The sequence below is a fragment of the Polistes fuscatus genome, unplaced genomic scaffold (assembly GCF_010416935.1).
Source record: "Polistes fuscatus isolate 324 unplaced genomic scaffold, CU_Pfus_HIC Scaffold6, whole genome shotgun sequence".
NCBI classification, from domain to species: Eukaryota; Metazoa; Arthropoda; class Insecta; order Hymenoptera; family Vespidae; genus Polistes; species Polistes fuscatus.
In genome coordinates, this window is record NW_025113140.1 from 3,065,793 (window position 1) to 3,090,707 (window position 24,915).

Genomic DNA, 24,915 nt, shown 5'->3' on the forward strand with positions numbered 1-24,915 from the left:
ATTCGTCATATTCATGTGAATGCCTATAAAGCGCAGATAAAAAATAATCTCTCTCTTTGTTATTGATCTGATTAAATGATAAATTAGTTTACATTTGTTAACAGCTATATCGAAGTATTATCTTCTTTTTTATTGATCTGTTATTGTCCAAATAGTTCCATGACTCTAACGTTTATTTTCTCTGATAAAATTGTTTAAACTTTGACAGAAAACTATTTATTCGTTTAGTTCTTTGTGGCTACTATTTTGATTACCGCAATATTATTTGGATATAATTTAAATACGACTTTATATCAACTATTACCAACTATTTTTCTGGACAATTAGAAAGGATTACATTTGATTGGTTATTCACGAAATGTACAAATGGGCGTTTTCATTGCATCTTACTTTTTGCGAATGCTTTGTAAATCGTTAATAAAATGTATGCGATTTCTATCTTATGAACTGAGCAGTATATGTTCGATCTTAGTTTGTTTTCAAGAAATTCCTTCTTACTAATTACATATTCTATGGCATATATAGTTATTTTAGCGGCGTTTGCATTATTCTCGAAAGTGCAAGAACGTTGTAAACACGTACGTTAAATGACAAATATATTGTTATAATATTGTGATTAATTAAATATCTTATAATGATATAATTAGAGTCTCACGATGTTGGGTATAATTGTATCTGGTCGTCTAGTAAGTAAATTTTTTAATTACACATATTGATAATATTCTTATCGTTATTCCGATACTAGCCACATTAATATCTTTTGATTGAAATATTTACATCTACTTGAAGATTATGTCAATTTTGAATGTTAATCGGATTTTGTATCGACTATTGACATTTCTTACACATTAAAAAAATACTCAATTATTGTTATAAATAGTTCTTTATCTTTTAGGTTCAGACGGATTTTCAACAAATTGGAGAAAATCAATTTTTAATCACTGTACCCGATGCTGATAATATAAATCATATTGTAGTGTTTCTTACAGGCACTATTCCATTCCCTGATGGAATGGGTGGTGCAGGTAATAATGATTTCAATAATACTTTATTATGCTTTTCTTCAATTCAATCATGCATATACGTCATAATAAATTTTATTTTCTTTCAGTATATTTTAGTTGGCCAGATTCAAATGCACCACCAAACTGGCAGTTTCTAGGATTTATTTCTAATCTTAAACCGTCTGCCATATTTAAAATATCTACGCTAAAGAAAAATCATGAATTTGAAAATAGTAATTTAGGAATATTTGGAGTTGGCAAGATATCTCACGTAGCACAAATAGGCATTTCTGTTGAACCGTTGAATGTGATAGAGCAGCAAGCAGCTACTGTTACCGAAGCTGCAACTAATTCTTTTGTAGAATTTGTACAGAAGATGCTTACAAGCTTTATAAATTACGCATCCAGTTTTACTGTGACTCAAGTACAGATGACTCCAAATCCTACAGAAAATTTTGTACCGCTGTCTACTGTACAAGGATGGTATGAAACCTTCGAAAGAAGATTACAACAAAATCCTAATTTCTGGAAAGCGTGATGAAGATTCTGAATGGGAATTAGTTAGGTTCTACATAATTTTTTTTTTGTAGCTTTAAAAAAATCTGTATGTTACCTACACTTCTCTAGCATTTTTATATTATGTCTGCGACATCAAGTCAACTTTTCTGTATCCTTAAAAAAGGTAATTAATTCCTTTGCAATTTTTGTTTAAGTAAGAATATTTTAATATCCTAATTAAGCATGAATAGGAAGGCATATTAGTCATTCTAATAGATGAAAAATAGTATTGATATCATTTTTCATTTTATTATAATCAATAAATGCATTTAATGCACCAATATAAATCCATGTAAGATACATCATCGATATAGAAATATGTATTTACATAATGTCACATAGTATTCTTGATGCAAATGCTTAGGAAATATATTATTTAAAATTAAAGATAAAATGATAATTTTGAATAAAAATAATAATTAATATTAAGGATAACTACACGTCATTTTTCTATAACAGCTGATGCAATTTGTGGTTGATTAATTTGTATAAACCAATAAACATGTATATATTTTTCTTGATACTTTAAAAAAAAATAATCAATGCTGTGACATATTAAATTACGGTACAATATTATGAAATAATATACAAATTGAATGATGTGAATTGTTATTTGCAAAATTAAATAAATTTTCAATCCAAAGAAAAAGAGAAACTAATTTTGAGCTTTACAAAATATACACACAGATACTCTTATAAAATAAAATAATTAACAAAGAGAAAAAAGAAATAATGAAAATGTCAGGTGATAACAATGTTTATATACACGATAAAAAAAGATACGTAAGAAGCAAAGTCCGTTGTATTTTAATTACGATTCAAATATAATCGTTGTTAGATGATCGAGTATAACTATTGGGGAAAATGTTACAAGCGTTTACAAATGAAAAAGTGATTGGACGCTGACGAGAGTGCGCGTAAGTGCATCTTTATCCAATGCATTGTCGTCGACCTTGCAAACATCTGTTCCATATCGCAAGTGATCAGTTTTACATGAGAACTTAACTTAAAGTGTACATAGACCGATCTGTCAGTACTACATCTTTCACGTCGCTCGTACGAATTTCGTTAAATAATTTTTACCAAAAAAACTCGACGTTATATCTATCGTAATCGCGGTTTGTTTTTCGCCACGTTATAATAAATAGTTATACCGTTGATGGAGATCGTTTTCTACTATGTGGGCCATTTTCATGAACCTCCCTAATGAAAACTAATCGCGTTGGGCTAGCGAGATTTTCCACGGCCGTTTATACCATAACTGCATGCGCCTGACAATCCTACGTGTATCGCGAGGTCACACGTTACTTATTTCCATAAGGGTAATGCGGGATATTGTTGTTTCTTGCCGAGAAATGTTAATAATCCTTCATGATTTAAGATAAGTGTCGATGCATTTTGTATGAGACGTCAGGAATTCCAAATATCGTCCACCCCTCTCCCCCCTATCAATTGCGGAGAAACTTCGCAGTCCAAAGTAAGATGTCTTTGCGAGAGGATGACTGATTTCATCGCATTTAATGTTTTGACATTTACCAAATCAACGTATATATTTTTGCACGCTTTCATTTTTAAAACGGGTTTAACCAATTTATTTATTTATTTTTTTTTTTTTTAAATGATCTATCGAGACGTCCTTTTTAATACTGTTCGTTATTTCGTTAGAGAATGCAATAAATAAACATACAATTGCTATTATGTTCGATGGATACTTTCCTTTATAACATACTCAAGAACTCGTGAAACTTTCTCACGTACACGCATTTTTACCCGTAGACTAGAAGGTGCATGCATTTCTGAAATTAATCGTTTGAAATAAACAATTTTATTATTTGTAATATGAAAAGGCACGCTTTTTTAGTAGATATTCAAAATTCGTTTGATATGTAAATATATGTATATATATTTACGTTTTTTACTTTAATGTGACGTTTGTATTATTTTGTTCGAACAAGCCTTATGATATACAATGATAATCAGATATTTTATTATGCATGAGAAGGAGTATAAAAGTTACGGTTGCATAAATTGCAATTAAATGCATACATTATAATTATATCTACATTTAATAATATGCGAACGTTTTATCAATACTTATATTTGATCGATTATTTTACTAAATATTTTGAATGGTTGTTACAGGAAGCAGAATTTAAACTAATTAGAAATTCAGATATTTGTCAGAATCAATATTCATAATAGGTAAGTTTAATGTTATTATATTTACTTATATATGTTGAATGCATCAGTAAAAGTGCAAAAATACAATGTGAAATTATAATTTTAAAGCAATTTCACAGAAGTATTTCCTTTTATTATAGATTGGAAAGTAGAGTGGAAATGGAGAGTTCCGAAGAGCCAACCAGTTTGCAATCAATTTGTCACCTGCATGCATCAGAGTTATTTCCAAAACATCCACATTTTGAATGCGAAGATCAGACATTGACTATACCGTTCACTCTTTTAAGCGGAGAATCAGTGGTAGCATTGGGACGCATATCGGATGGTGTTTTGGCTCTTTCTAATTATAGACTCTATTTACAACAGAGTCAAGCCTGTTACAATATACCATTGGGCCTTATTGAACAATTAGAAGTAAAAGAAATATTCTTTTTGCATATTGGGTGCAAAGATGCACGGTCATTGAGGTATAGTTTATACATTGTTTTACTTATATGAGTTTCAATATACTATATCTTGATTTGTACATCAACGTGTAATGTTATTGTTACAACTCAATTTAGTATTACTTGTCATAGACTTATGTAACCATTTAAAACAGAACAATATTCTTATAACGTTTTAGCTGTTCATTTTCCACTAACGAACATTGTCTGGAATGGTTCAAACGATTACATAAAGTAACTTACCCACGTAAAAGTATCGAAGACATATTTTCTTTTGCGTATTATGCATGGTCTATAGAGGAGGGTAAAGACTATCCTAGGCTTGGGAAAGATAATAGTTCTTATATCTCTACTTTTAATTCAGAGGTAAATTTAATTTAATATGATGTTATATTTGCTAATATAAATTAATATAATGTTATATTTGTGGATACCATATAATAACATTTTTGTTCAATTATGAAGGTGGAACGATTGAAATTTAATCTTCATGGTACATGGCGTATAAGTCCGATAAACAAGGATTATAGAATGTGCCCATCTTACCCACCACAACTTTTGGTTCCTGCTTGCATTTCTGATGAAACTTTGGAAATTGTTGCTAAATTCAGAAGTTCCAGACGAATTCCTGCAGTTGTGTGGAGGTAAAATAACCAAAACCATTTCCGATATAACTTAATTTAATGTATTTTATAATTAAAATTAATATTTTAAGGCATGTAAACAATGGAGCGGTAATCGCTCGTAGCAGTCAACCAGAAGTTGGTTGGCTAGGTTGGAGAAGTTCCGAAGATGAGGATCTTTTAAAAGCTTTGTCTGATGCATGTTCCTACGATAAAGGAGAATCTACAATGGTTGATTCACCTATTAACTATTCTGATGTTGGAGATGATGCGATAACTCCAAGTGTTACAAAAGTAAGTATAAATCTTAGTTAAATAAAGATAAAGAAAAGAATATGTCTTTTAAAATTATATACATTTCTAAAAATTGTTTTATAGAAAGTTCTAATTGTGGATGCAAGATCCTACACAACAGCTGTAGCAAATAGAGCACGAGGCGGTGGTTGTGAATGTCCTGAGTATTATCCAAGTTGTGATATTCAGTTCATGAATCTGGCAAATATACATTCTATAAGGAAAAGTTTTCATGCAGTCAGACAACTATGTGCATCTGATGCTGATCAACCAAAGTGAGTTAATTAAATAATAAATAAATGTGGATTATTTTCTAATGATTTAACACTGTACGAATTATTTTAGTTGGTTGAGCTTATTGGAAGGTACTAGATGGTTACAACATATGTCAGGTTTATTGCGTGCTGCAGTTACGGTTGCATCTGCCATAGAACGAGATGGACGACCAGTATTAGTACATTGTAGTGATGGCTGGGATAGGACACCTCAGATTGTTGCCTTAGCACAGATATTATTAGATCCCTATTACCGTACTATAGAGGTAAGATTTATAATACTTTCCATATTTATTATTGAATACATGGAAAATTTTTAAATGTAGGGATTTCAAATATTATGTGAGAGAGAATGGTTAGACTTTGGACATAAATTCGCTGATCGCTGTGGACAAACAGTCGGTTGCGATGATCCAAATGAACGTTGCCCAGTATTTTTACAATGGCTTGATTGTGTACATCAGTTAATTCAACAATTTCAATGTAGTTTTCAAATGTCTCCTGCATATCTTGTAAGTAATAATATGTATCTCTAAATAGTATATATGTAAAGCATAAAATTAAGGTTAATATATTTAATTTATGCTCTAGGTAAAATTAGCACAGCATACATATTCACAACTCTTTGGTACATTTTTATGTAATACAAGACAGGAGAGATTACAGTTAAGAATACAAGAACGTACTTTTTCAGTATGGCGATTTCTTAACTCTTCTTTGTTCGTTAATCATTTGTACTCACCTTTAAAAAATCAAGTATGATATAGTTTCTTTTTTATATTTTAAATCTATATATGTAAAAAGTATTTTAACATACTTTTATGCCCATTTCATTTAATAATTAAAATTTTTATTCTTTTTAGGTATTATGGCCAAGTTGTAATGTACGAGATCTTGTTTTGTGGTCAGAAGTATATTTAGGTTCTATGGAATCCTCACTTGGTATTAGGGATGATAAACAAAGAGTTACAATGATAGATATAGAAGGAGGTGAAAGTGAAGAACCACAAGGACAAATGACTAAAACACGTTCTTACGGGGATCTTATACATACCCCCGATCATGCAGCCTACCTTCACCGCAGACTTAGCGATCCGAGTATTTCTGTGGAAAAGTAAGTGGTCATTTAAATAGATATTTGTGTAGAGGTACATTTCATTTATATATAATAATATAATTATTTTAATAATAATTCTTTTTTTTATAGAAAATTTGATTCTTTAAATTTGGAAGTTGAGGCTGAAAAAATAGTAAATAGCATAGATGATAGCAAATTTGAAACTTTAGAAGCAGATCCATCAGAGACTGACATTAAGACCAAACAGTATACTACAGTGCAAGCATTGAGCGAATCACCTGCTAATCCATCAGTGGATAGTTCTACAGATACATTAATACCTAATAACGATTCACTTGTTAGTGTTCTCAATGGAGAGAAAGAAGCGTAAGTTTTAAAACAAATTCTAACTTTCTGGTGGAAGTATGATTATATAAAATGTAATATGAATATTGATTTATGTATATCAATTACAGATTGCAAACAAATTTAGGACAAGATAGTATTTCACCGTGGATTGAAACTGGTACAGCGGGACGAGGTACTTGTTCCTGTAATCGTAATCACAATGAAGGTAGTGATGTCAGTGATACCAGTGCTCCATTGATATCAAGAACACCAAGTAGCATATGTCCAGCTTCTCCAACTCATCAGGATGCTATATTAGATAATCCTGATAGGCTGGATGATGTCGATGGTCTTCCTGTCATTCATTGTGATATTCAGTTACGAGTACAACAGATTATCGTCGAGCACAAGGTACATAAACGAGCAAGAAAACAAAAGATCAATTTTTAATGTACAATCATTTGTCATTGACTTAAGCCAGACATGAGCTACCTTTACAACAAAATTTTTATTATATTTTATGTTGATTTGTTCCATTTTATATAAATCGATTAAAATATATTTTTTCTGGAAATTTTATCAGCGAAAGTGAATTAACATTTGCCACCACGTTATTAATTTACGATTGATGAATGTGTTTTTGTAAGGGTCATAATGTTTTAACAATCTTTTACTTACGAAAAAACAATTTCGTTAACTATTAATTATATGTTGATTAAAAAGAAAGAGAAATCTTCATTATTTAATCTTATTTTAATTGGAAAAGAAAGAAAATTTTATATAAGTTTAATTACTTAGGAAAAATCAGACTCCAGTCGTAAATCGTTTGTGGCGTGATTATGGATTTTTTGATAGTCAAAGTGTTAATGACTTATATCGGGGAATATTGGTTGCCCATGACTGACTTAAATATAATAAAAGGTCATAAATTTTTATAAAAATCAATTTTTTAGTTGACTTATTTTCAAACCACCCTTCTTGAACATTGTAATGAAAATTACTGTGTGCCTGTTTCTTTAGCTAAAGGAAGAAGCATTACGAAAGGAATTACATACAACAAGGCTAGCATTAATTAAGCAAGTGTGCAACCACAATGCAGATACCGATCGTATTGATGATATTGTAAGTCTAGTATTAAGATTAAATGTTTAAAGTGGCTCCAGGCTTATTTAATTTGTATGGTATTTCTTTATACAGAAAGTATGTTACTGAAATTTTAACTGTATGGATCGCCTGTTGAATATTATATACCGTGTAGACATTTATTTGAAGATTTTGAAGAAAGAAGCTTGCATTTTGTCAATCCGATTATTGATATAGATTTATTGAATGTCATTGTGTTGATCCTGCTATTTACGTCACACTTGTTTTCTTGCGATCCATTTTTCGGAATGTTACTAACAGGTCAATAGTTATGAGGCATTGCATATTTAATTTATATTTCTGTTTCAAATATCGAGAGAGTGCAGTAAGGTGTTTAAATATATTTTAAAAATGATAAGAAACCAATTGTTGGGTTACAGGGTTCATTGCCAGATTCGGTAGGCAGTGCTGGAGAACACGGAGAATCCTTACCATCGGATATGTCTTGGGAGGCTGTCGAGGACTTGGTACCAGCTCCAACTCTTTGGGTTCCAGATCATGCAGTAAATCGTTGCATGGGATGCAACACAGAATTTTGGCTTGGTAGACGTAAACATCATTGCAGGTATGCAATAATATTCGCTACAAGTATAAGGATGAAAGGAAAAATATGAGAAAGGAAAAAGAAAAATAAGTCGATAAGAATAGCACAATTGAAAGAAATTGAGAAAGAACAATATCTATATTGTAGATGCTGCGGCAAGATATTCTGTGCGGATTGTTCGGAAAATTCAACGCCGTTACCCTGAACAACTTTATAATCCTGTAAGAGTTTGTAAAGATTGCTTTTCCCGACTTCATCATCATACAAGTCCTTGCCAGTGCAGTGCTCGACATCAGAATAAAGTAGATCACGAAACGGATTTATCATCTAACTCAGAAACGTTGGTGACTTACCAAAGGGCAAAACCTATTTCTATGACAAAAGATACCTGCTGCGACAACTTAATGCAGGCTGCTCATCAAAAATCACAACCGTCTATTACAGCAGGTACGGTAAATTGAGCGTTTAGTTTGATATCGCGACTGGAAAATGCAGTTTGGGTTTCTCAATTTCAATAATGCCGAGCATTATCTGTTTCTGATGGGTAATCACATTACTATCGGATTTATACATAATTTGTATCGTATACATAAATGAGATACGCGTTGATGACGCGTTAGGATTCTTTAAGTGATCTAATATTTATTGCTAGAGTAATAATTTGTACGAAAAGTGTATAGCAGTAAAAAACACAGAGAGTCAGTATACGAAGCTGTATATACCTTATTATGAGTAACTCGATTTACAATTTTTGGCTTCTTTCAATGAAATTCTTCGAGTTTTCCGTTTTTAGGTATATCGATACGGTAGTAGAGCAAGAGAGAGGGGGGAAGAAAGAGAGAAAGAAAGAGAGTGAATGAAGGTGAGGCATGTTTTGGACAGGCTGTGACTGATGTCTAATTTTAGGCAATAGGCGGGATATACTGCTAATTAATAATCTCTTTATTGTGTAATTAATTAGCAGTCGGGTAAAGTTACGACGAAATTGTATTTGTATATTGTCGCCGTGTATGAGAATTGGAATATTAAATGTCATCGTGGTATCTCACCGCATTTGTATAGTGCCAACACTTTTTTTTTTAGATGTATCCTTCTTCCTTTTCATCTTAAGATGATGCGAAGAGAATTTGGAAAATATTAAATATCGGTTAATCTATATAATATACATTTATACAGAGTGCATATATATTTATCGGGCAATAGATCCACTGTAATTAGCGATTTTCGAACACAACATTTTTACATGAACGTAAACGTATTATATTACACGGGGACATTCCAAACATATATTTCATCCATCATTACATTTATTATTATTATAACAGGTGGGTAAAACGGCAGATAAATAGTTCTACAAAACAACGGACGAGGCGGTTAAATCTATGAACTACTGTAATATGGATAAATATTATATATGTGTATATCAGTGCATAAATTAAAAGTGGACAGAATATTGTATTTATATAAACTATTTGTATAACTGCCGCATGCCTATATTTATATAATTACCGTACGCCTATTTCAATTGTCTTGTCCTGACAAATGGACACCGAATTGTACATTGAGCTTCATTTGACTCTATTGGAGAACGTTAAAAGTTTATTCAATTTATTAATTAAACGAGGATGTCAATTATTGTTTATGTAATATTTACTCTTAACGTATGTAAAAAAAAACTGAAAAAAAATGAAAAAAGAATGAAAAAAATGAAAAAAAAAAGAAAAAAAAACAAAGAAAACAAAACTACAAGAAAATTATGTTTGATTAAATGCATTATGTCTGATCGCTGTGAGATTGTGGAGAGTCGAAGCGTTTCTCAAAATTTGTGTAGCATTTTTCAAGATGTTATCTACATCGTCTTTCGTATTGTCTTCCTTTTGAAATTGTATGAGAATTACGAGATATGTCGTTACCGCGCTGGCAATCTGAAACATTGGCAACAGTCATACATTATTGAATAACGAGCGAATATCGATAAGATCTTTGTGTTGTGTAGGATTCGTAAAATAAGAAGAGTCGAATGAAAAGAAGCCTAACAATATTCACTTTTCCATGTTGTGTATCGCTCACCGAAGTGAAAAGAGATCTATCTAAAGAAAATAGTCCACAAGCAGTAAAGTCCAAAGGTCGATGCAGTAATTGAAGTGAAAATATTTCCAAGTGTTTTCTACATTCCGCGTTTGGATTAGAAGAAAGCAATTGGCTAACGAGAATGGCCGTCCTTTTCGCCTGTAAAAAAAAATTAGACTTTTTCAAGTTATAAACTAAACATTATGTTGTTAAAATTCAGACAATATCGATCGGGACAATAAAACATTTCACCTGAATGACAGCATAATATGTAGGTTGTATGATTATAAACATTCTCGCGATGTGTAAGATACTCCACATAGATTGAATTATCAGGTACAACCATTGACGACCTCCACCGATCTCTACTATTAGAAAATAGGGTGTAATAATCAGATGTAAGAGGCAGGAGAGTGTAACCACTAGCATGACAAGACCAAATGAATTATTTATAAAAGAAACCGTGTCGCATAGAGACGAGTGCACCGTCACCAATTGAGCTATATTATTTGCAAAATTCTTCGTTTCTAAACAAAAGGATATAATATGGTAAGTTTCTTTTTATCGGAGTTATTTAAAAATCAAGTGTCATTTATATATTAACTTACCAAATCCAACAGGATACCACTCCATAGCTTTGGATATACGAATGTACGAAGTTGGTTGTTCTCGATTTTTAAAATCACCAGCTGTGTTAGCATTTACAACAGAAATATTATTATCGTGTATGTAGATTACGTTCTTTTAAATTACGCGACATGATTAGTATCTTTAAATTATTATCACGAAAAAATGAAAGAAGAGAATTATAATTGGTACACACCCAAGCCAAGGTCTTTCCTAAAATGATCAGTCACTTTGCCTGATTTCACTATACCTTCGAGACACTTATTAAGCCTCACAAATCTTTGACCCACGTTGTATGTGATAATACTATATTGGACTTCCAATACAACGATAATCATATACATGATATAAAGTGGCATGTAGTTGACCGCACCTTTGTTCTTCATTTTTTTATTAGTCTTTGAATCGCGATTCCACCAATATGTGTCGAGACCCGAAATTATCGTGATATAGGTAAGAGCGCAAGTAACTAGGATAATGGTATATCTTCGGGTTTTCTTCGGTGCAATGATACCCAACATTTCGTCGATCTAATTTTCATATATTAAAAGAAATGAGAAGTAAAAGGAGAAGAAAAAAATATTGTAAAGCATACATATATAAACTTCATAGATAAATCTCATGATAAAAGATTCCTTCGATTTACCTCAGCTAAATTATTAAGAATGGTTTGTCCGTTTTTCCAACGAAATGGTGAACCTAATATAGCAATAGTAGCTTGTATTATTACTCCAAGTATATCGCTAGCAGTTGGTATAACGGCTGAACGAGATTTTAATCTTGTACTGTTTTCCCAGCCATCTTTCATTTCTCGCCATAGACCCCAAGCTTCTGCACCCATGACAACTCCAAAAAGAAATATGCTAAGGAAAAATGAAGAAAGGAAAATTGATTTGTCTAGAAAATTATTCTAGAAATGTAAATTTTACCTGTAAATTACATCGACAATTTCCAAACGACCTTGATATCGGTCTTGTGCTTGTTTCGTGAAACGAACTGGACATAAACCAAACACCTTGCTGATGTGATAAGCAGGAAAAAGAGCTTGAAAGAGATCGCTGTTCACTACTGGCTTGTTGATCTCCATTCCATCATTTTTAATATCGCTCACTTTAATGGTTCCTCGTTTCCCTAAAAATTAAATTATTTTAAATCTGCTACATTTAAATTTAGAAATTTTTGAAGTAAACCAACTTACTGTTTTCACGTTTATTCCATCGCACGTGCATTCTATTATTTGTAGTAGTTTCTTCACGTTTAGCAGGTTCTCCCGGTAAAATATTTTCTTCGTAAATATTATTATCATAAAATTCTTTTCTTATCAGAAAATACATGTTTATTTAAAAAAAAATTTTTTTTTTTAATTTTTAGGGAGAATATCGAATTGTATCATTGAGTATCGATTAAAGCAATAATTATGTTTGTATTTTGATCATCTCCACTATTCAAAGATAATAGTTCGTTGTTTGATATTATTTTCAATAACCGAAATATGCTTTTTTTTAAAACGTGTGTGAACTAGAAAGAACGTCTTTTTACTGTAAGGAATACTGATGAGAAACGAACCTCTACGTATATCGTACTGCGAGTTTTATTGTATCGCTTGTTGTGTCCATCCATTCGCGTCAGATCGTCAACGGATAATTATTGTTGTTGAACGAGTGGCTCTTCAGTGCGATGGCTATCCTTCGAAAACATTTATATACGATGTTTGTGTTAGTGGGTGGACGCACATAGAATAAAAATTCTTGTAAAAGTAAGTACATAAAGTTTTTTTTTTTTATGTTATATACGTAGTATGTATGTACGTGTTAATAACACATTGAATGTTTCCTTAACTATAGGTGTTTATTTTTCTCTCACGTTTTATTCGATTCGATATTCGAAAAAATTCGAAATTTTTGCTTACGCGCGCTCTTACGCTTTTGCTTATCTAATATTATATACTTACTTTTAATCATCTTTCGAATGTTCAGGGGTAAAAATTATTATTGCAATAATAAACGACGAACCTCGCGAAAAAGGTACACACTTAAGTTGAATAAACAAAGTAACTTCGATCGCGTACCAATCTATATACAATTTCCGATGAAATAGATTGATATATCTTCTGTAATTATATGTTGGGGTGTTCCCTCGACTTGATATATTATTTCTATTGAGCGTATCATGTGTATATAACATGTACGAAACATCTCATTAGTTTCTTTATTTTTAATGAAGTATTTTTTTTTCTTGTTATTTACCACGTCTGTGTATGCAGACATGATTTATTTCGATTTTTTCTTTTATATTTTTCGCACTTATGTTTACGTAGGACGTTAAATTTACCGTAGATTCGTTGATTGTCAAGTCACTTTTTCATTGTTCTTATCTATTTCGCTTGATTCATCGATGAATCTTCATTTGTAGTTATATTCCGTTTGAATAAGAAATTACGAGTTAAAGCTCATATATTATATAGAGATATAGCAATTGATTGATCATTTCAAATCACTAGTGTATAATTTAATCGGGATGTTTTCAAACTTTGGTGGGCTGGTACCGATTTTTGAAAACAATTATTTTTCGCGGTCTTTTTTTAATGCCACTAAAATAAATACTTTGAAAATTTCTGATCTAATTAACAACTAACGAGTTATAAACTCGTATAGCTGTGGTATTGTATACATGTGAATAATATATAATTTAATCAATAAATTTAATCACACATATAAATTAAGATTGAAATCTTATATTTATTCGTTAAATAAATAAATCATTTGTTGATTTTCTTATCGGCGCGTTTAAAATCAGCGCCATCTCTCGAGCAAATGTTTGTTAAGCACTTTTTAAGTATTACCATTCATTCCGTTTCATTTAATTTTTGATACTATCAGCAAGTATGTACGATCTATAGTTTGTTGTTTTGAATTTTAATATTCGTCGAACTCCACATTCGTGTTGTTTCTTCATATATTTATACCATATACATATTTTTCTAGTGTATTTATACGAACATTTATTTATTCTCAATAATCAACCAGTTGCTTTGAATAATATTGTGTGTAATGTATAAATTCATAATGTTTATTTGAAGAGCAAAGGTTTATGTTAATTTTTATGAACAAATGTTAGTACCTGTAATATTATAAATTTGTCTTTATCAATTTTTATAAACTTGTGTCATAACAGTGTTTCGGAGTGTTATTTCGTGTTAAATTCTTTTTATTATCAAGAATAAATGATTTGTATATAAAACATAACCTTAATGTTAGAATTTAATAATAGTTTTTATTAATAATAATTACGCGATTATAGTGAGAACCTAATGGTATATAATTATGGAAAGAAACGAAGAAGAGTGGTCTGTTGAATGTTCAGATGAAGAAAAATATGAATTTGATTCTAAAGTAAGATATTTACATATACTTTTAAGTTAATCTTAGTTACTACTATTTAGTTATCTAAATTTTTATATGTTCAGTGTTATAAGTCTACAAGCTTATGTACAAATGAATCGAATATGATTATTTATTTTCTTGATATAGAGTGAATGGGTGTTAAAGTCAGAAGACATACTTTCTTTAATCGACGGACTAGAAACTAATCGTATACTAGAGCTTGAATGGAAATGTCCTGGTAGAAGAGGTCCTTCTCCATCTCCTACTAGTAATCGACAGCAAGAACATGGCTCTCAAGAATATAAGTAAGTTAAATATAATCTCTTGTTTGATAAAAAAAATTCTTATTATTAGTTTGTAACTGTTATTTAATTTATTAATTTTCTTCTTTTTTGTTTGTAGACCCGAAGAAAAATCAGACTTTGATTTTATGGATGAAATGTCATCGCCCAGATTACCAGTACGGAGAGTAGGAGAAAGTACTCCTAAAGGTAGTGCGAAGAAGAAAACTGCCAGTTTTAATGGTGTTCTATCGACTATGTTACGCCATCGTAGATTGGAACAACAAGAAATTAATTCCAGTCCTAAGAAAAGTGAACCTAATTCACCAAGTTTGAAAACTCAACCGACTTAACATTATCTTTTATGTGAGGAAAATACTAATACTGATACAAGCGCATATTATATTTCCAAGATATGGGAAAAATGAGAGAATGTTTATTTTGTTCACATATAAGGTCTTGAATACGAAGGCTATATATTGTATATGAGTACAATATGAATATGGAAATTGATCGGAAATAATTCTTAAAGTAAATCTTGTATTTACTAACCTGAAAACATTTTTTACCTGATGAAAGGTACTTTTTATTACCCTCTATGAGGGTATAATATAATTATATTTGATAGATCAAGATAAAAATAGCTATGTTTAGAATCCCTTATATATTTTCTAGATCAAATATATTTTTGTTTATCTGTTTTGAATTAATCATATCAAATTTCTATATTAATTTATTTTTACTTGAAATAGATTTATCAATTGAACTAAGTATAAAATGTGTGAATTAATTTTAAAATATTTTAAAAATAAGATGGAAGGGAATAGGACAGAGTAATGATGCACGATAGATAATTTTAATCAACAGAATCCTAGTATTTTTTTGCACATAAATCCTTAAAATATTATTTGATATATATATGCCGATTTTAAACATATATCTAGTACTTTAGAACTTCTTTATACATTTTTATATGTACATTTACTTATGAATTTCAATTTAAATTTAAACACATATTGTACAAAAGTACTTAGAAGAATTATGTATTATTGTAATATAAATCTAATGACTTTTAAACAAATTTCCGCGTTATATTTATTAATTTTTATTGAAAGTTAATATATAGAAATTTACTTTTTCGTTTATATATATTACCAATACATAAAAAAAATTAACCACATGTAGTATCTTCGCTTGATCGAATATCTGCAGCCCAAGCAGGAAATTGGTTGATATCGAAGATGTAGGCACCCCATGTTGAAAATATAAGAAGTACAACTAATAAACTATAAAAAGAAGGTATACATCCTCCGAGAATTAACCAGTTAGTTGGAATATGACCTGCGACTGTTACGAGAGCATTTGGTGGAGTACCAACTGGTAGTCGAAATGAAAATGAGCACATAAGCGTAGCTGGTATCATTAAGTACATCGGATGAAGTTCCGTGGCTATAGACTGTCAATATAAAAATTTATGTAACACAGAGATGAGAATGTAAGATAATATCGTACCATTTGAGCAATAACTGGCAATGTTATATTGGCAATGCCCACGTTAGACGTAAATTCTGTAATTATACCGATGAAGAGACAAACGAATGCCATTACAATAATGGGTGGTAAATATCGAAGTGGTTCAAAAAGTTGACCGACTCTTTGGGATAAGCAAGAATGAATACTTCCTTTAGCAATAGCAAAACCGCCACCCAGTAAAAATATCAAGCTCCATGGCATTTTAGTTTCAATAACTTTCCAAGTTATCAAACCATCCGATGATTTGATCGGTCTTTTGGCAGCTACATGATGTACAATTGATTATATTACATATACGAGTATCTATATTTTTAATAATTTAAATTATACTTACGATCTTTGCTCCAGGAATAAATGAAAGCAGGATCTTTTGGTATGAAGAACATAAGAATCGAAGCAAATATAACTGGTGTAGAATCTTTTATTTCTCTGTAAAGATAATCAAATAATAAACTAGCATAAACGATTGAATACTATTAGATACATACATATCTGTTATAACTTCGGACCATCCACGTATAAAACCAGGTTTTCTAAATAACCATAAGAAAATACACATTAAAAATAATGTACCAACTCCGATTTCGTGAAACGACACAGGACCTAAATTCGTATATCGTGTTCTAACGACCTGCGAACGTTATGTTTTATCAAAATAAATTAATAATATATTATCGTTAATTTCTGTGTGATAACTAACTGCATAACTGCATAATTGTAATTGGATTTACATTGTTCGCGATTTCTTCGCCTTCTTTGCCAATTGTAGCTGCCAGGGCATCCTTACTTTTTGGTCTTAAGAATCCCAAATATGCTATTCGAATGTAGATCCAGGTGAGAAACGAATTGATGATCATTTGTGGAAGGGAAGCTATCATCCAGTCGGTGAAATTGATACCACTGGCAGAAGGGAAGGTGCTCTCATAAATTCCTTTGAATGTAAGATTCGTTCCGGTACCAACGAGAGTTCCCGTCCCACCGAAAGTGGAAGAATATGCGATACATAAAAGATAACCCACTGTGATCTTGGATGGTTTCAATATTCTGCAAGAAAGAATATATATTTGTAAAAAGGAAGAAGATTTTAAAAAGTTAAATGAATATATTACTTACTGCTCATTGGGATTTTCTGGGTTAGGCTCCGTTAGGAATACCTTACCGAATCCAGCCTGTAGAGTAGTAGCAAGGATAATAAATTCATTGGCACATATATCAATGATAAAATTAAGATGTCACAGACCTCTTCCAATTCTTGGAGGATAGCGAAGATAATAGGTATCATCATAGCCGTCGCAGCTGTGTTCGAAACCCACATGGATATGAAGGTGGTGACTGCACAAAGACCACCAAGTAGTCGGGCATGACTACAACCGACTATTCTCATTACACCAAGGGCGATTCTGAGATGCAATTGGGAATGTTCGATCGCTACAGCGAGTATCAAGCCACCTATGAAGACCATGATTGTATCGTTCATGTAACAGGCACATGTTTCAGCTGTACTAAGTAAACCAAGAAAGGGGAAGAGAACGATAGGCAACATTGCAGTGATTGCCATGGGGAATACTTCTGATATCCAATATCCAGCCATTATTAGTATAACGTAAGCACATCTGATGTCCTAGAATTGAAATTATATTTGAGAAGATAAGACATTTTATATGAATTTGCGTACACGTCATGTATTCACATTAAAATAATACCGGACGATCGTAAATAATCATTAATGGTAATAAAAACAAAGGCCAAAGAACAGCGAAAATAATTCTCCAATAAGTTTTTAGGAAGTACAGTGTCCTTTTTCCATAACTAACGTCGTCCACGACAGGGTCCCTATATTGATAAGAGACGGTTAAAAATTTGTAAATTTTTTATTGAAGATTATTTTTGATTCGGTAGATTTTGTTTACTGACCCATCTCTGTCATCTTCCTCGGCCATTTATTTGCGATGTATTTAATAATACAAGAAGCCAAATTTTTAAAGAGCCGATGAACAAGCTTTTATCTCAAAATAGCAGATTATCGTATATTTTATTTTTCACGTATTTATACAGCTAACTTCATATTGGAATGTTTTAAATATACGTATTTCAACTTTTTTCTTTTTATTTTTTTCTTCTTATTTTTTGAATCATATCATGCTTAATGAATTAACTCGAAGAAATTTTCATTTGTTAGTCGGCATACGTGATATGCATCCAAAGTTCAAACATCTAAATTTAGTCGGCCTAGAATCTTGAAAAGGGCTGGATAAGGTCGCGTTTCTTTCTATCTGATGGAGAGAAGACGACGATGGAAGCATTTGGTTCGACCTTAATGACGTCTCTTCAAGCAAGACAGGGAGCAGTGCCTGCAGCGGTACTGATTGCGCTCTTTTCATTGTCCGAAATACCTCCAGTACTTTAGCCAACTTATATCTACCATCTTCGCCGTTTCGTAGTTTGACTTTCATTCTTCAGTTAAATAATAATAATAATAATAAGAAAAAGAAGATGAAGAAGAAGAAGAAGCAAAGAAAATGAAAGGAATAAATAAAAAAGGAAAAGAAATGATTCTATAATAATTAACATATGTTATATTCATTGTAAAAATAATTAATAAGTTATATCAGATAAAAAATCCTAAATAATTATTGCTTTTTCTCAATAAGTTTTATACGCAAAATATTGGGACGACCTAATAACACTATTGGTTAGAAATTTGGAAGTTATGCGCACGTGTTTTGAAACATTCTGTATATATGTTACCGTGAAAGACAGAAATTGGAGAATGTCAAGATTCACATGATCGCCTGGTGTAGGTCCGAAATATTAATGTATAAGGATAAATCCAAATATTCGGTCTTTCACTGATGTATTTGGCATGTGTTGACAAGCGACAAATTAAGAAAGAAATAATTTTATTATATCTCATTTTATATATTATAAAAAATAATCTCGACGAAATATTTTAGATGCATTACTATTATCAATACTGTCTTGTTTTCGTCATATTTAATGATATTTTGAGTATAATATTAATGAAATTATCCGCAATGTCCGTGGATACTTGCATTGAATTTTTTATCCGCCCATTCCGGGAATTTCTCGATGCCGAAAACGTAGGATCCCCAAAGTGGAAAGATGAGTAGTTGTACGAGCAAGCTATATATCGCGGGCAAACATCCGCCGACGAGTAATGCTGGCGTTCGTATGTGAGCCGCGATCGATATAATTGCGTTTGGTGGAGTGCTGACTGGTAATCGAAATGCATAGGAGCACGTTATTGTCACTGGTATCATCAGATAAAGAGGATGTACCTTCATCGCGGAAGACTGTAACAATAACGTCATACGACGTGCGTTATCGTTTCGGTATTGTTCATACCGTTATAATTGATTTTTCATAGTAATGGGTTACCCGAAAAGGTTCATGCCGATTTATAAATAATATATTTAAAAATATATATATATATATATTAGTAAACATTTGAAACAATGGATTAAATGATTATTTATATTATAAATCGTCAAATAAATTTTGTTGACTTATTGACACGTGGATATGTATATCGAAATATTGGCACAAATTTTTCGGATAAACCAATATTACATGATGGTTGAATATTTAATAAAATTCACCATGTGTGCTACTATCGGTATAACAATATTTCCAGTTCCTACGTTTGAGGTCACTTCCGTTAGAGTACCAACGAATAACAAAACGACTGCCAATAATTGCAGAGGGTGTAAATTTTGTAACGGTAACAATAATTGACCTAGTCTTATAGCCAGACAGGATTGATTGCTAGCCTTTGAAATGGCAAATCCACCACCTAGAAGAAAAACCAATCTCCACGGCATCTTTCGTTTAATCACGTTCCAAGTTATTAAACCTTCGGAAGGACCCCATGGTCTTTTCTCGGCTATTTAAACAAAACTAATTAATTGTCTTTCAATACATAGTGTTGTGATATAACCTGATAGGTGTATTATATATATATATATGCTCACGATCTCGGCTCCAAAAGTATATAAAATTGGGATCTCTAGGGATGTAAAACATCAACAAGCAAATGAGAAGAGCAGGTGTCGAATCCCTGATCTCCCTGTTCGATTAAAAAACAACAAATCAAAAAATTGTTTGATATTTCTTTACAAACAATTCTTACACGTATGATATAAGATCTGCCCAGCCTGTCACAAATCCAGGTGATCTGAATATCCATAGAAATATACACGTTAAAAATAGTATCGATACAGCGATTTCGTGGAAGGACATGGGACCTATTTGTTTCAGTTTTTCTTTGATCACCTAAGAATACCGCGTTTTTTGTTATATTGAGTCTAAACACAATCTCGAATGTAAGAATTCATTTCGATTCGTATATAAGTGATATCTTTTTTTTCTTTTTTTTTTCGCCCAATAGGAAACGATCAAGATTTTATTTTTGAAATAAAGTAAAGCTCACTCGATTAGCTACTTTCTCGCCTTCCGGACCAATTCTCGCAGCTACGGCATCTTTGCTCTTTGGTCTTAGAAAACCGAGATAAACTATTCGAAGATGCAACCACAAAAAGAAAGAATTGACAGCCATTTGAGGAAAACAAGCGACAGTCCAAATGCCGAAAGTGATTGGTTCTGCTTCGGGAAATGTGTATTCGAAGATTCCTTTGAAGACAAGATTCGTTGGTGTACCGACCAAAGTTCCAGTTCCCCCGAACGTCGCGGCGTATGCTGCCGCGAGAAAATAAGCTTTCGTCACGTTCGTTGGTGTCAATTCACTGAAAAAGGATTTCATTTAGTTTAGAGTATTCGAGAAGCAACCAACCGTTCCTTCTTAATATCATACGAGAAAGAAAGACAAATATAAATTCAATCTAAAGATAGTTTTACTTACGGATCGGCATCGGGTTCCTCCGGATCTATTTTTACGTAGAATACTTTTCCTAGTCCTTGCTGTGCCAATATTAACAATAAAAAAAGTAATAATTAAAAAAAAAGAGTTAAGAAGAAACCTATGGGAAATAATTTAGATACTTGATAACGTCGAAAAATTTCGTAAACTCGTAATCGTAATATGAAATTATTTCGATGATATAACGATATTTCGAGGATATTATTATTAAAAAAAAAAGAGAGAAAGAGAACCCTTTCCAATTCGTAGAGAACGGCAAATACAATGGGCACCATCATCGCCGTGGTTGCAGCATTAGCGATCCACATGGATATAAAAGTGGTTACGGTACAGAGACCACCTAGAAGTTTCGCGTGGCTACATCCAAGCATATTCATGACCATGAGAGCTACTCTCATATGCAGGTTGCAATGTTCCGTCGCAAACGCAAGGATCAAGCCACCCATGAAAATCATTATGGGATCGTTCATATAGCAATACACGGTCTCGAGTGTAGACATTATTCCAAAGATTGGAAAGAGAACAACCGGTATCATAGATGTAATAGGTATAGGAATAGCCTCGGTCACCCAATATCCTGCCATTAATAGAACCACGAATGCACATCTGACCTCCTGAAAAAAAAGAATACACATAAATTAAAAGAAGGATTTTTAACGGGAATTTGTTTCTTTTTTTAGTTAGGTTAACTATCATACTTGATTTGGAAAAGTTAATTGAGAAATTCGAAATACCTGACAATCATAAATATAGAGAAAAATTGTTAGAAATAGAAACCAAATAATAGCAAAGATCGACCGCCAATAGAGTCGAAAAAAGTTGCCAGTGTTTATCCAGAATTCCTTACTATTGGAGCTAAGAAAATAATGATTAATTACAAATTATAATCAATTTAATAAGATTTAATGGATTATATAAGAAAAAGGCAAATAGTAACTGTTGTTCCTCATCATCTATCTCGAAATTATTTTCTCTTTCAGCCATTTATTCGGATTTTAAACAAGTTCCTTCGTTAGATTTTACTATACGAATATCATCTGTCTCCCATATTGATTTTTCCGTATAAATAATGCGATATATATCGATTTTATTTAGGTACTTTTCTTGCGTTATAAATTTCATTCGAGAAAAAACGATATATAGATGGCGTAAAATAGAACATCGTTGTCCAACTTTTCTTTTATTGTTAATAGACTTATTTAAATGAAAAAAAAAAAGTAAAATTAATTTTCTAAAAATTTTTGATTACTTCCTGCGATACCTGTAAAAATATAAAAACGATTTAAAAAAGTGCCTTGCAGGTGCATTGTAATCAATCATCACCTCCATTACGAATTTTCTTTTCTTTATGCATATGCAACCTTTGGAAAGTCATATAAACAATAATCAATAAAAGAACTTTCACAGATGATAATGAACCAGTCTAACGATGAATATCGAAGAGTACGTTGAACTTATACTCCGTGCTTTTAAACAACAATATACATTTCTTTCGATTAATTAACAATTATTTACGTTATATCGAACATGGTACTGTATTCTATTAATATTTAGAATTGTTTAAACTAAAGTATATTTGTTTTAACATTCTTATGCAGTGATGACTTCTAGGATAAAATTTTCATCTAATAGAATATAAAATTGAAATTATTTTATATTTAAAGTATGTTAATAGATATGTAAAGTTTATGAAAATGTATATACTTTTAAACAATCTTAAATATGAGTAGAGTGCATTGATTATTAAAATAATTGTTAATTAATCGTATAGGAAATGTATATTATTGTTTAAAAGTACTGAATATAATACCTATGTACCGTACTCCTCGAAATCCACCGTTAGATTGGCTCATTGTTATCTGTGACAGTTCTTTTATTGATTGTTGTTTACATGATATGCCTAAGGCTTCAAAGATAATAATATTCGTAATAAATAGAATTTCCTTATTTGGAAAGTGAGATATAAACAAAAATCAATAAAAGAACTTTCACAGATGACAATGAGCCAGTCTAACGGTGAATTTCGAAGAGGATGGTACGTTGAACTTATACTCCGTGCTTTTAAACAACAATATACATTTCTTTCGATTAATTAACAATTTTTTAAGGTATATCGAATATTCTAATGTACTCTATTAATATTTAGGATTGTTTAAACGTATATACATTCGTTTAAATATTAAAAAAACAATTACATTATACATTTATAATATAACAAAATTTAATATGAATATACTTTATTTAAATCTAGCTGTACGTACATAATTTAATTATTTATTGCTTTATTTATTGCTACGATATGTGTACAATGTTTATATTCATGTTTGTGGTTTTAATACTAATAACAATTATTACATACATATATAGTGTAACCATAAAATCCATTTATTATCGTTTCGTTAATTTTGAAAGAGAACTAACGATAAGCCAACAAATTGAAATAATTAATACTTTACGATTTATATTATAAAACAAATCATAAAAGTAAATGTTTTTTTGTTCCAATTTTTAGATATAATAATCCAATGTCGTAATTACCAAATACGTGTATAGAGCATTGAAATTTTCAATTAACGTTAATTCGTGAAATCGTGAAAAAAATCTTTTATTTAGAATGGCGACGGTTGAAATGAAATTTTAGAACGAGTCGATGGTAAAACGTGGTTTGTCGTCGATTCGAGAGAAAGCTAGGTAACAGGAGAAAAAGGAAAGGAAGATGGGAAGGAAGGGAATGGGGTGCAAGAGAGGAGAGAAGGGAAGTTCAGTCTCATGCTGATTCACCGGGAGATTCTAAGCTGGCTGATTCAGAAAGAGAGACGAAGGGGATGGTGGAGGGGGAGGGGGAGGGGTGGCTGTTGAGGTGGCGCGTTGGTAGACAGAGAGGGTGGGTGAAAGTCGGGAAAACAAAAAAGAAGCAACGCACCCTCGGTAGACTCGTGGCAGGGAAAACCCGTGGAATAAAACAAAAAATATCGAAAAGAAAAAGAAAGAAAGAAAGAAAGAGAGAGAGAGAGAGAGAGAGAAAGAAAAAAGAAAAAGCTCGTCGAGGGAGGATGGTTTGGTCGAGTAGAGAGGCCTGAGTTTTGAGGACCGATGGTGGTGAAGTAAGAAGGGGTAGTAAAGAGAAAAAGAGAAGGAACGCGACGAAGATGGCTGGAAAAATAGATAGAAATGGATATATGTATACAGGGTGTGTGCAGTGTAATACTGCCACCACCTTTATTTATATAGAAATTTATCAAATTTTTTCTTCCAAAAATTCCTTTAAAAATTATACCGTTATCTATCCATTTTCCTATCCTATATAATAAAAAAAACTTATTCCAAAGTGGAGTCCAATTAACAATGGATATTCTGAAGTAAGAAATTCAATTAACGTTGATACAAGTTCTATCCTCTGTTATGTACACATACACATATATACATATACACATATATACATATATATATATATATATATATATATATATGTACATACATACAATATACAAGCTGAAGAAAGAAACTTTCAAAGTCTACCAACACTGCAAATTTTCAACGCAAGAAACTTTCAATTGTTCACGTTACATGGCTCTCACCCTGTATATAGATACTACATAGATATACACATTATATATCATATATATATACAGTAGTCCAGTTGTGGAGGGT

At 31.6% G+C, this 24,915-nt stretch overlaps 6 protein-coding genes across 8 annotated transcripts; 3 read left to right on the forward strand and 3 right to left on the reverse strand.

Moving 5' to 3' along the window:
* The first annotated feature begins 512 nt into the window (after positions 1-512).
* LOC122523566 (protein OPI10 homolog) lies at positions 513-2,211 on the forward strand. Its single transcript, XM_043645408.1, has 3 exons — positions 513-686; positions 896-1,025; positions 1,112-2,211. The coding sequence occupies exons 1-3, from the start codon at positions 657-659 to the stop codon at positions 1,540-1,542; spliced, it is 591 nt and encodes a 196-aa protein (XP_043501343.1). The 5' UTR covers positions 513-656; the 3' UTR covers positions 1,543-2,211.
* An 86-nt stretch (positions 2,212-2,297) lies between these two features.
* On the forward strand, positions 2,298-10,108 carry LOC122523547 (myotubularin-related protein 3). Its single transcript, XM_043645371.1, is given in 18 exon segments — positions 2,298-3,039; positions 3,705-3,764; positions 3,884-4,210; positions 4,369-4,555; positions 4,655-4,833; positions 4,905-5,106; positions 5,191-5,381; positions 5,452-5,647; positions 5,708-5,893; positions 5,973-6,137; positions 6,245-6,495; positions 6,589-6,825; positions 6,915-7,197; positions 7,807-7,908; positions 8,310-8,494; positions 8,621-8,674; positions 8,676-8,920; positions 9,799-10,108. Coding segments are annotated over 16 exon segments (2,979 nt in total). The 5' UTR covers positions 2,298-3,039; positions 3,705-3,764; positions 3,884-3,902; the 3' UTR covers positions 9,807-10,108.
* Positions 10,109-10,147: 39 nt separating this feature from the next.
* Positions 10,148-12,662, reverse strand: LOC122523215 (gustatory receptor for sugar taste 43a-like). The gene is made up of 8 exons (XM_043644871.1): positions 12,369-12,662; positions 12,100-12,301; positions 11,817-12,033; positions 11,367-11,700; positions 11,152-11,232; positions 10,796-11,070; positions 10,544-10,702; positions 10,148-10,398 (listed from the first exon to the last, which is right to left on the reverse strand). Exons 1-8 carry the CDS (start codon positions 12,502-12,504, stop codon positions 10,228-10,230), a joined length of 1,575 nt encoding a protein of 524 aa, XP_043500806.1. The 5' UTR covers positions 12,505-12,662; the 3' UTR covers positions 10,148-10,227.
* Positions 12,663-13,576: 914 nt separating this feature from the next.
* Positions 13,577-15,915, forward strand: LOC122523570 (PAXIP1-associated glutamate-rich protein 1). Of its 3 annotated transcripts, none has more exons than XM_043645416.1 (4): positions 13,577-14,052; positions 14,471-14,562; positions 14,701-14,858; positions 14,956-15,915. In XM_043645416.1, the coding sequence occupies exons 2-4, from the start codon at positions 14,494-14,496 to the stop codon at positions 15,185-15,187; spliced, it is 459 nt and encodes a 152-aa protein (XP_043501351.1). In that variant the 5' UTR covers positions 13,577-14,052; positions 14,471-14,493; the 3' UTR covers positions 15,188-15,915. The 3 variants fall into 3 exon arrangements, with proteins under 3 accessions (XP_043501351.1, XP_043501349.1, XP_043501350.1); XM_043645414.1 differs by lacking the exon at positions 13,577-14,052 and adding an exon at positions 14,060-14,282; XM_043645415.1 differs by lacking the exon at positions 13,577-14,052 and adding an exon at positions 14,290-14,400.
* A 34-nt stretch (positions 15,916-15,949) lies between these two features.
* On the reverse strand, positions 15,950-18,813 carry LOC122523575 (protein I'm not dead yet-like). The gene is made up of 9 exons (XM_043645421.1): positions 18,282-18,813; positions 18,071-18,200; positions 17,608-17,988; positions 17,481-17,536; positions 17,099-17,411; positions 16,856-16,998; positions 16,702-16,796; positions 16,347-16,630; positions 15,950-16,290 (listed from the first exon to the last, which is right to left on the reverse strand). Exons 1-9 carry the CDS (start codon positions 18,305-18,307, stop codon positions 16,006-16,008), a joined length of 1,713 nt encoding a protein of 570 aa, XP_043501356.1. The 5' UTR covers positions 18,308-18,813; the 3' UTR covers positions 15,950-16,005.
* Positions 18,814-19,013: 200 nt separating this feature from the next.
* Positions 19,014-21,960, reverse strand: LOC122523217 (protein I'm not dead yet-like). The gene is made up of 8 exons (XM_043644873.1): positions 21,955-21,960; positions 21,498-21,878; positions 21,247-21,305; positions 20,818-21,130; positions 20,518-20,660; positions 20,360-20,454; positions 19,988-20,271; positions 19,014-19,681 (listed from the first exon to the last, which is right to left on the reverse strand). The coding sequence occupies exons 1-8, from the start codon at positions 21,958-21,960 to the stop codon at positions 19,394-19,396; spliced, it is 1,569 nt and encodes a 522-aa protein (XP_043500808.1). The 3' UTR covers positions 19,014-19,393.
* Positions 21,961-24,915: the final 2,955 nt, after the last annotated feature.